The 11,722-nt window shown below is 36.0% G+C and overlaps 1 protein-coding gene across 1 annotated transcript; it reads left to right on the top strand.

Annotated features, from left to right (window-relative positions):
* Positions 1 to 6,757: 6,757 nt before the first annotated feature.
* On the top strand, positions 6,758 to 8,837 carry LOC145614357 (uncharacterized). Its single transcript, XM_081669407.1, has one exon. It carries the CDS (start codon positions 6,801 to 6,803, stop codon positions 8,721 to 8,723), a length of 1,923 nt encoding a protein of 640 aa, XP_081525533.1. The 5' UTR covers positions 6,758 to 6,800; the 3' UTR covers positions 8,724 to 8,837.
* The last annotated feature ends 2,885 nt before the right edge of the window (positions 8,838 to 11,722 follow it).

Raw genomic sequence — 11,722 nt, 5'->3', positions numbered from 1 at the left:
TGAGACATGTGATGGCCATACCAGATGAGGTTACAGAGGGTAAGCTTTTTGATCAATGAAATGTCTCTTATGGCAGAAACCCTTAATGATAATTTGAGTGAAGGGTGAGTGGCAATTGGAGCTGTAATATGGATTAAATATATTTACGGTGGAAATTCGCAGATTTACTGATATCAAATAAAGCATAGACATATAATATCGTTTTTTTTAGTAACATATAAATATAAATTTTGTCATAAATATATTGCTAAATAGGTATTTATATAAAGTTCCACAACATCAACTTTTTTTCTATTTTTTTTTATTAATATTTAATCATATATATCTAAGGTCAGAGTAGTGTATTGGCATGTGTGTCAAGTTTGACTGTTAAAACTGTTAATTATTCAGGAACGGAGGGAGTATATATATAGAACCCTTTATGTCATGTACTCCAGATTGCTTACAATAGTAGTAATTAGTAGTTTGATATTAAAATATAGGCTTTCTGAACTGAATTGAACTTGCTTATTGCTTTTAATTTTGAGATAGTTGTGCTGAATTGAAGTGTACCAAAACTTAGTCTTTCAAGGTCAAAGAGCACTCCATAACAAGCTTTGTACTCTGAAGAAAGATCATTTCTAAATGCTACTAGTGACGGTTTTTGAGTTTCATGATTGTATGTAATCTTAGCCTCCTGACTTGTAGCATATTAGTGTTGGTAAGCAGAAAATGCTGTTTATTTATTTATTTATTGTACGGATGTCATCAGCATTGCACTTTTCATTACAGATTTTCGCAGCCTTAAAGGACATGAAATTGTGGGAGATGAATGTAGTTCCTGTTACGTCATGCTGATTATATGTCAATGAGGTTTATTTGGAATATATCATGATTGGGAAAAAGTCATTCAGTACTTGTCAAGAACTTATGATCTTCATTCTGACCATCTTTTCTCTGCTCTCAAGGAAAGGTTTGTAAAGTCATCCTATATTCATCACAGTTCAAAAAAAAAAAAATAAAAAAAAAAAAAAAATAATAATAATAATAATGATACCTTCATCTGGTAAGATTTGTAAGTGAACTATTCTGCTCAGGTTTAAGTTCGTGGCAGTAATGGCAGAAGTTGACAAAATCCTGAAGGCCAGAAGTTAGTGAGAGACATTGCTGAAACCATAGCTGAGGTGGAGATCAGGACCAAATTCTTACACTGGAAGATCAGATTCACCTTTTCAAAATACAGTGAAGGATTGCTGTGTGTTCAGAAGGCAATATGGCATCCCTCGATGTAGAACTATTACATTAGCCATAGCTTAGCTTTTATGCACTGGTGCTCATAGCTCGAGACTATATGATGTTCTGAATAGGTATTCCTTATCCTCATATCAATTTAGAAGCATTGTTTTGTTGATAATACATCAACATCAGGAGCAGCTAAGCTGCATCTAGATATCACAAAAACTAAAGAACCACTAGAGTAGTATATCTAACACTTAAGTGTAAATTTTTTTAGCTTTAGCAGATGTATCTAAATACAAAATCAGAAGTTAAAACCATACTGTGTTACTCTACCCTTACCTTAAATAGCACATCAGATACTTGAATCACTGACCAAAAGACATCCATAGAATTCACAAGGATGGCCGAGTGCAACACCTAGGAACATTCTGTATGACTATTGTCGTGACTGAATTTGACTTTGGACTGAATCAGCGGTTGTGGTTGTGTTTCCTGGAAACTCTCAAAGTACAGTTGTTTCGGCTACCATAAGATAACTTTCAGTGTTGAATGCAGGGAAGATGACTTTAAAAGGGTTTGAAAGAGCATTTTGGGACTCATTTAAGCATCATGAAACTTTGATAATGTATGATTAATAAAGTAACATATAATTGCGCTGCTATCTCTTTCTAGAACATATAGATACATGGATAGATGGCAGTGTCAGGATTTTCACAGGAATGTCTCAAAAGATGAACCTAAGTCATGCTGTTCCTGTTTCTTCTTTGGACCCTCACTAGTTTAATTTAACTATGTAGGATTTCATGTACAATGCATTGGCCATTTCTTTTCACCCCTTTTCCTTTCTTAATTATACTTGTATAATATGGATTATATTGATAAGCTTCTATTCTTGTTTCTGAGATAGTCATGATGTGAGTGATATGATAACTTATTTTTGCTAAATGAAAATCAATAGGTAATGATGGGATGCCTGGAATCTGGGGCGGCTATGAATGAGCAAGTGAACAACCTTACGGTGCAGCACAGGGTCTTGCTGGTCTGTATTCTGTGAGTAATATAACTCATTGGTAAAACTTAGTTGTTATGTATTTTGTACATGGAACTCCTTAAAACCTGATAAAATCATTCACCCCGCTATATGCAAACCGTTGCTAACACATTGCTTGTGAACCATGTAAGTCCCCGTGTCATTCTTTAAACGTTATAGTTCCTTATTTTTCCTGCATCAATAATAAGGTGACACTCTATGAGCCGTAAGGTTCGTGCTGGATAATTCTGTTTGAGCAAAATATGATTGCTTTAAATGATATAATGAAGTCAAAAATTGAATGGGACATCCAAAACTCCACCCAAAAAAATATGACTGTCTTTTGTGGGAGCTTCCGTTGGCCTCTTCACTTAAGAACATCTTATGTTTATGCAAACTGAAAAGTTGTCTTACAGTACCTCATCTAGCATCTGAAATAGCTAAATAGTACCTCATTATACGAATAAAAGGCCACACAGTTTGATAAATTAAACATTTTTCGTATTAATAAGGTTTGTTCAGGTTGCTGAGAGAGTTCCTCTTTGCCTGATTTGTTCACTTTCTGCTGGTGTGACCACTTTTGGAGAGAAAAAAAAACTCCCACCAAGATAAGGGTTGTAATGTGTATCTTTCCAATACGTCGAACGGCTTTTGCCCGACATTCTTTCAGCTTAACCATCCAACAGTTTTTATTTACAGTAATTTATTGAGAGAAAAGGGGGGGGGGGGGACCAATGTTAATGTTGGGTGCAATAGTTTAATACATATGCTTAGATTAATCACCTGAATTTGGTGGTCTTTGACATATCGGCTAGATTTCAGATTGGCTGATCTCACCTAATTGTAACACTGGTTATCCGTCACCAATATAACAAGTCACCTAAAGTCAGTTGGTTGCACATAATAACACATGTGCTTGTTCCCAGTATACAAAAGATACTACTCACTTTGTCCCAGAATAACTGACAAAGTGAAATTTTGCACACATTATTATACGAAACGCTGTCTAACTGCTATGATTTGATCTTCGGTGTGAATCAACGTTTGCGCAACTGCCAAATGGAAAGTGGGAGTACATGTTTTTACTACTAAGTTTTAGCTTCCCTAGCTATTCCACCAAATGTAGACTAGGGGTTTAATTTCTGGTAACAAAACCTTTCAAGCATAATAATACTCATGTTATACTGTCTCTATAAGTCTACTGATAGTCAAATTCATTATCTTAAGCTGTACGTATGAATAAACATAGTTATGATGCTGGAAAAACGGAAAACAAAAGAGAAGCTTAAAGTGAAGTTTGTCTGTCCTTTTTCAATCCATGAATATGTAAATAATGAAACAATAACACTTCTCGTGTAATCATGATTAATTGTTGATTATAATATTAATGACGCACGAGTGTAGCTAGGGCTCTTCTAACCGCGAGGCTAATTAGGATTATATCAATAGCCTTTGCTTTAAACAAGATTCCCTAATTTCTGCCTTTGATATTGCTTCATGTTATCATTCTTATTGTCATACTTGAATTTGAAAAGGAAAATTTAATATTGATGGTGTGACATTAATCATTATAAGCAGCCTACAGGTATTGCATAAATGGTATTGTCTTAAACCGGTTTTCGGTAAGACTAATGACTTTTTATGTATTGTAATGCTTTCTTTTTCCTGTGAACTTAAGGTAAGGGGTGACTTTTATGTGATTCAGGATAACATTTGTGAGGTGTGACATTTACATATACACCCGTTGTATCATTTGTATGTAGACCACTAGACCCTCACCTTTAGGTAAAACGACAAATGACCCACTTGAAACCACAGTAATTAATTCATAACCCGAATATGACTTAAACCAAAACTGATCCCAATTATCCATTTGCAAGTTTTTTCATATCATTATATTCCTTTCTAAATAATTTATCTGAATTATTTGGGACATCATAACTAGAACTTAAAGAAAAATACATATGCACCAATCATTTTTTTTAAAATTGCATTTTCAGCTCCAAATATTACTAATTAAGTTCTGATGACAGTTATGAGTAATGAACTTTCTAATGTTGTGGCTATAAGTATCCTCATTTGTAGTAAGTGGTGACTAAATTGCTTTTAATAATCTGACAGCAAAGATTTTCTTAGATTAATTGTGAAAATTCTTTCTAGGGTCCATTTTGATTATTAAAATCGCGCTATATCCTTCAGGGGACCTTAACTTTTTCATGCACAAACCATTAATCTAATGGTGTATTGTCTGCCACTGTCATATCTTTCCTTGAACAAACTAGTTGGCAACTTCCTTACAATGCTCACCTCTGTCTGCTATCTCAAACTTTCTGAAGCCACAATAAAACTGCAGTCAACTCGAAGTTTTTGAAGGGAACTGAGAATTTTTAAGGAATTTCAACAAATATGTCAGGCTCTTTGTTGCAGAGTTGCTTCATCATCAGCTTACTTCTTTCTTTCTCTGTCATCTCTGAATCATCAAGATTGCCAAAGGCAATCTTTGATCAGATGCTTCCTAAAAGATTTCCTTTTCATTCTTCGGCTCCTTCAAAAGGGACAAATTCTGTAAATACTTTGTCTTCCTCAATGGTACAATCACGGAAAATACTGCCTTCTTCTGATGGCAAGGTTTAGCCAAGGGGAAAAGAGAAGATGTTTTCGCCTTCTATACACCCCAGCAAGAAAGTAACGAGTTTCTAAGCTGGGTTTAACACAGGAATGTAGGTTCTTGTAGATGTTTTATCAACTTGATAACAGAAAATCTCTCAATTGTAAAGATTTTATTTACTGAATAGAGTAGTTAGTCATTGATTTTAAATGATCTAATTTAGCAGAAGTCATATACAAGGTTAGATTTTTTTGCCAGGAGGGCCATCAACATCTTCCATATAAATATGTATATTGTTGTAATTTTTCATATACATGGCAATTTAATAAAAAAATTTGCTCATTCTATTCTACAAGTTTTCCAATGCTTGGGATGCCTTTCATCTTTCTTATTTTCTTCTGAAATTCCTTTTACCTAGAATATTTGTTTTAAAATGATCAATCCCTCATCTTTTCGCTTCTTTTCAGTTTTCTGAGGCGTAAATCATCATTGCTCCTGTTTGTAATGCTCTTTTGCAGACTAGTGGCAATTTCCTAAAAGCTGGAAGGCAATTTTATAATCAAGCCACTCTTAACCATTAATACAATATAATCTGATGAGTGTGGGATGTCAGAACTCAGAAGTCAGAAGTATGTGATCTTACCTTATGAGTGATGAGCCAAAAAGGCTTTCTGTACTTCATATATGTTTGCAGGTAAAATAATTTACTGTAAAGATGTATTTTCTCTAAGGCCACGGCACACAACTTGTTTTCGATTGCAGGAATCAGCTCTGAAGAACTAAAATCCAACGCCATTGAAGTGTTTTTACCACACAGAAAAACATTTTTAGGTTAATTAGAAGTTGCTGTGGATATTGGTCAGACTGAAATGCGCCTCTGATGCACATATGTCAAAATACTGGTAGTTTCAGCCGTGCTTTGTCCTGCATTCAAAGTAGTCAGTAGCTTCCTTAAATCCCTATGCTCCTGCAATCTGACAGTCTGCTGCTGGCTAGTTCAGTATACCAGCACTATACTTGGAAGCTAAATTCAACTGATATGATGCTTCAATCTTCACTCACATATTATAACAAATCCAGATTATAGATATTAATGAACAAGTTTAAATTCCAGATTCCAAAAAATGTTCTTGCATAATAATCCTTATAACTTTACTTGCAAAACAACTATTAAAGGTTACATGCTGAATCATGCTTATTTGAAAGTTGATAGGTGAATCCTTAGCATCTGAATTTTAGGCAAGTTCAAGCATCTTTTTTACAATTTGGCTCATCGCTTTTTCTTATTCTTCTGACAAAAATCTTATGGAGATGGACTAAACTAGGATCAGCCACTTATCAGTATATATGATCAATCCAGGACTGAAATCAACCCATCCAGCATTTAATTATGCTGCGCGCTGAGGGAATTTGCTCTTTTTATGACCTGGTGATCTCGGCAAAACTGTAAATAATGCTCCATGATCTTTGTTTTTTTGCTCCCAGACCTCTCCTCCACCCTCCAATCATCCACGCATACACTTACAAACACATACACGAATGTGCACGCACATAATGGACTGCATTGGTCATGTATATTATGAAAATTCACTAAATCCCTTTAATGAACCACACATAAGCCCAATACTTTTCCAATTGGACCAAAAACCCATATAAAAGTCCAACCCTTTCCATTTCTTCAATTCTTGGTCCCCAAATATAAGAAAAGAGAATCAGAAAATGACAGGAAACTTCCTCAAAAACATATTCCCAAGAATCCCAACTTCTTTTTTTTTTTTTTTTGAGGAACCATATTCCCATTTTAACCTTAATCAATAAGATAAACATCAAAAATCAAAATTAAACCGACTCAAAAAAACGTGGCCTCCAAGCTTAAACACACTCACAAATCCCTATAAAACAAATTCCATTCACTCCAAACTCTCACACCTCACCTCAGCAAAAATGGCCCCACCATTTCTCACTGGCCCACCACTCCCTCAAACTCCCCCACCCTCCACCACCGCAACCACCGCCGCTGACGGCGGCTCCGGCGATCCATTCGTCGATGCAATGGTGGCAAACTTCAACAATCTCAACCAACCACCACAAAATCCGCCATTAATGGGGTTCACCGAGAACTTCTCCGCCACCTTTCTCAGTTCAGGCAACCCATGTCTTGACCTCTTCTTCCATGTGGTCCCCGGCACACCCGCTGATTCGTTGACTCAACGTCTCGATCTTGCTTGGGCCCACGACCCGTTGACCACCTTGAAGCTCATCTGTAATCTTCGTGGTGTTCGAGGTACTGGGAAATCTGACAAAAATGGGTTTTACACTGCTGCGATTTGGCTCCATAAAAATCACCCCAAAACTCTTGCGTGTAATCTTCCTTGTTTTGCTGATTTTGGGTATTTCAAGGATTTTCCTGAGATTTTGTTTCGGGTTCTGGGTTTGACCCATGTGCGCAAGATGAAGAAACGGGTTAAAAATGACCCGTTTGAGAATCGCGGGTTGTTCAAGAAACCAGGGAAAAAGGGTGGGAAGAAGATGAAGAAGACGGTGAAATCTGGGAATTCGAATTCGAATTCGATGATTTCGAAGGAGAAGCAGGAGAGAGAAAAGCAGGTTGCCGGTGAACTTCGACTCAAGAAGAAGTCTGAAATGGCGAAAACTGCGATTGAACGGTATACCCGTGACCCGGATTACCGGTTTCTTCATGATCGTATTTCGGATCTTTTTTCGGGTTGTTTGATTAATGATATTGAGATGTTTAATGGTGGGAAGCTGGATAAGATTAGCCTCGCGGCTAAATGGTGTCCATCATTAGACTCGGTTTTCGACCGCGCAACCTTGATCGTTGAAGCCATTGCTAGGAAGGTGTTCTCAAGAGAGAAGTATAATGAGTATGAGGCTGTGGAGGAGGCTCATTACGCTTACCGGGTTCGAGACCGGCTTCGGAAGGACGTGTTGGTGCCACTGCGCCGTGCATTGGAGCTTCCGGAGGTGTTCATGGCGGCGAGGAAGTGGAATGAGTTGCCTTACAATAGGGTTGCTTCGGTTGCAATGAAGAATTATAAGGAGCATTTTCTGAAGCATGATGAGGAGAGGTTTAAGGAGTATTTGGAGAAGGTTAAGTCTGGTAAGGCGAAGATTGCTGCTGGTGCATTGCTTCCTCATGAGATTATTTCGGCATTGGAGGACGGCGATGGCGGCGAGGTTGCTGAGCTTCAGTGGAAGAGGATGGTGGAGGACTTGTCTAAGGAAGGGAAATTGAGCAATTGTCTTGCTGTTTGTGACGTTTCGGGTTCGATGCACGGGACTCCGATGGAGGTCTGTGTTGCTCTTGGACTGCTGTTATCTGATTTGTCCGAGGAGCCGTGGAAAGGGAAGGTGATCACGTTTAGTGAACACCCTCAACTTCATGTGATTGAAGGGAATTGCCTGAAATCGAAGATTGAGTTTATTCAAAATATGGATTGGGGGATGAATACTGATTTTCAGAAGGTGTTTGATTTGATCCTGAGTGTTGCAGTGCAGGGTAATCTTCCTGAGGATAAGATGATCAAAAGGGTGTTTGTGTTTAGTGATATGGAGTTTGATCAAGCGTCGAGTTGTCCTTGGGAGACTGACTATATGGTGATTAAGAGGAAGTATGAGGAAAAGGGGTATGGTAATGCTGTGCCGGAGATTGTGTTTTGGAATCTTCGAGACTCGAGGGCGACACCAGTGGCAAAGAACCAGCAAGGGGTGGCGCTGGTGAGCGGGTTTTCGAAGAATATGATGAAGTTATTCTTGGATGGAAAGGAGGATCAGCTTAGCCCTGAGGCTGTTATGGAGGCTGCTATCTCTGGGGAAGAGTATAATAAGCTTGTTGTTATGGACTGATAATCAAGTTATAGAATAAGTAATAGCAGTATTAACCTGTAAATGTTGGCACAATTTTCAATGAAATTTGGTTAATACAGAATAATTGTAGTACATTTTACCAAGCATTCAAGCAAGGTGCTATCATTTGTCAATAGAGTAATGCTATTTGGATAGTGCAAGTCTCTTCTTTGCATCTTAATTTAGCCTGTGCTGATGATACTTTCAGGTTTTATGCTCTTAATAGCTTGTGCACTGCTTGGATATATAGTTTTTTAGCTGAATAAATTCTTTGCTTCAGTCCTCTATCTTCTGTCAACATAGGTGATTGAATAGAGTTTTCGCCTTTTCTGTGGTGGTCTGATAAATGCTGCAATGATGCTTTCTGCGATGTTGATAAAGCAAAGAGAAGATGTGTTGTGCTGCTTGTATTGCACCTCATTTCATGTACTCTTGTAATCTATTGACGAAGAAAAACCATGTAGTATATTTAAGAATTTGATATGTTTTATGATCAACGAGTCGTTACTCGTTAGTGTATAAGAAATGTGATGAATAGCAAACTGACTCCGCATTAGTATCATATAAAATGGTCAAGTACTTTGAGATACCGATCACCAATTGGTTACTGTGAACAACGATTATGCTCAATGTGCCTGTTTGCTTGTGTGAGAAGTCTGAGAACCACTGGCAGAATTTTCCATTAGATGATCTTCTAATGTTATGCATTAGCATTTGAATAAAAACAGTGAATTATTATTGCATAGAACTATAGAAGTAACCTGTATGACTGTATTGTCTGTATTATTGATTTTGTATGTCATGCATTGGTTATATTGCTTATTAACAGGGTCTTTATGCATATATTTGAATAGTTATTGTTACTTTCAGTAATTATCTGTGAAGTTTGCTGCTTATTAGGTGCTAATCTGATGAATAACGGGCTCAAATTTTTGGAGCATCAATAGTTCAATACCCTTTAGCTGACTGCCATAATCCATTTGTCAAAGGTACAGTAGCAAAGCACTAGTATATATCTTCTAATGGCTTGTGTTTGATATCTCTTATGGTGCATCATGCATTCAGTTTTCACGTGAACCAAACAAGCACCATAAATAAATACTTGTTTAGTTGACTGGCACGAATATAATTATCAATTGAGACAAATTCAACAAAATCCATATGAATATAAAATGGTATTTCACTTATGTACTAGCATCGGAAAATTAAAGTGACAGTTGGCGATTTTTTTACCAAATAAACTACAAAGTCACACAAGTGTGAAAAACCAAAGAGAGATTGGATAGAAGAGTTGGGAACCAAATTTATTTCCCACCAATTAATTGCTTGTGTTAGTCCCTTTCAAGGCTTTCACTTCTCATCAACCACTAATCTATCATGACTACAGTATCAAAAAAAGAAATGATATTGATAGGTTAATGATTTGAACGATTATGACAAAGACGTGAGCTTAATAAAATAAACTTGGATCGGCTTTAATAATGGTTATGATATGATATTAGGCTTTAATCATTTTCTTATTGTTTGCGACATGGTAGTAGTCATTTTCAAATCTCACTCCTCTTATGTTGGACTTTGGCTATTGATTTAAGATTTCGGAAACTTAGCTTCCATGTGCTTATTAATTATTTTGTGATTCATCAAGCACTAAACGACCACATCGTTACTAACCATGTAAGATAATTGTTAAGATATAATTGCCTAGCCTTATCACAAGTCACCAATTAAGCTACAATTAAGGAAATAGCTAATTACAAAATATACTAAGCTATAAACAAGGTAACTAAAATATTCACATTGACTAAAGATATATTTTGAGTATATCTTAACAATAATATAGGTCTTCCCTCTGCTCATTTAATTATTTCGGGTGCTGATATTGTCAAGGCAAAAAAAGCTATTTTCAAGGCTAAATTATCTATTCATTTTTCTTAATATATGAAAATCTATAAATATCAAAGTGATTAATTCAATAAAATAGATTTTAATCTTTTACTAATCTTTTTTTGTTTGTAATCTTTTGTTGCCCATATTTTAGTAGCTAAATAATATTCCAATCAAAATTTTTCCAACTCTTGCCACGATAAATATAACTAGTTAGTCGTCATTCTCCAGAGAAATATATTGTACGTGTAAAGAGTTCTACACTTCTACATTATACGATTCATATCCTAAACCCCTACTTATAATCAACACCAAAAGATATACTACTACGTACAGAGTAATAGTTTCTCAATGTTAAAGTAGTAGTTTCTTAACCTTATGTAAAGAAAGTGAGGTATAGCTCAAGTGGTTAGAGCTCTCTTCTCAGTTTTAAGAGATATTGGGATTGATTCTTATTACTACACACCTCCATTTTTATTTTTATGGACTTTGACACTCCCAAATCCCAATCGTAAAAAACTGGCACAATGTCAATGGTCAATGGTCATTTCCGACTTCTTAAGCATGTCAATTGGTATATTTCTTTTTGCTCAATTTCATCTTCGTCTTAAGCATGTCAAATGGTTGTTTCGTTGGCTGACTTGTTGAACATTTTCGACTAGAAGTTGCTAGTTACACATTACATAGTACAGTAACAAATTTCTTGGATGCAATTGCCACATCATCAATCCATCTTATTACGCTCCAACAAATAAATTGTGCCACTTGGACACCATAACACAAGGTGAAAATTCACCTCTGATCCAATTGTATGTGAAGATGCAACATAAGCAAATAGATAATTAAGTACGTAAAATAATGAACTTATTAAACATTGAAAACTGCGTAAAATGCAAATAGGAATAACTTCAAGCAACGGACAAAATGTTTATTAATAACATAACACAAATTGCTTAATTCATAAGAATGCCTGGTTTTTTTTATATTAACATTACTAGGACATAATTTATACCAATATCATATATCCTCTTTTCTAATTAAGCTATCATATAGTTGTAGTCTACTTTTATTTTAATTTGGGGGCTCATTAGACATAATTTTGTGCCAAATAATGC

Source organism: Chenopodium album, chromosome 25 (genome assembly GCF_948465745.1).
Source record: "Chenopodium album chromosome 25, dcCheAlbu1.1, whole genome shotgun sequence".
In the NCBI taxonomy this organism is placed as follows: Eukaryota; Viridiplantae; Streptophyta; class Magnoliopsida; order Caryophyllales; family Amaranthaceae; genus Chenopodium; species Chenopodium album.
This window is presented reverse-complemented; position numbering and strand designations above follow the sequence as displayed.

What these genes read in the sequence shown, in the direction of transcription:
- LOC145614357 (XM_081669407.1), top strand. Translation starts at nt 6,801, where the DNA reads ATGGCCCCACCATTTCTCACTGGCCCACCACTCCCTCAAACTCCCCCA.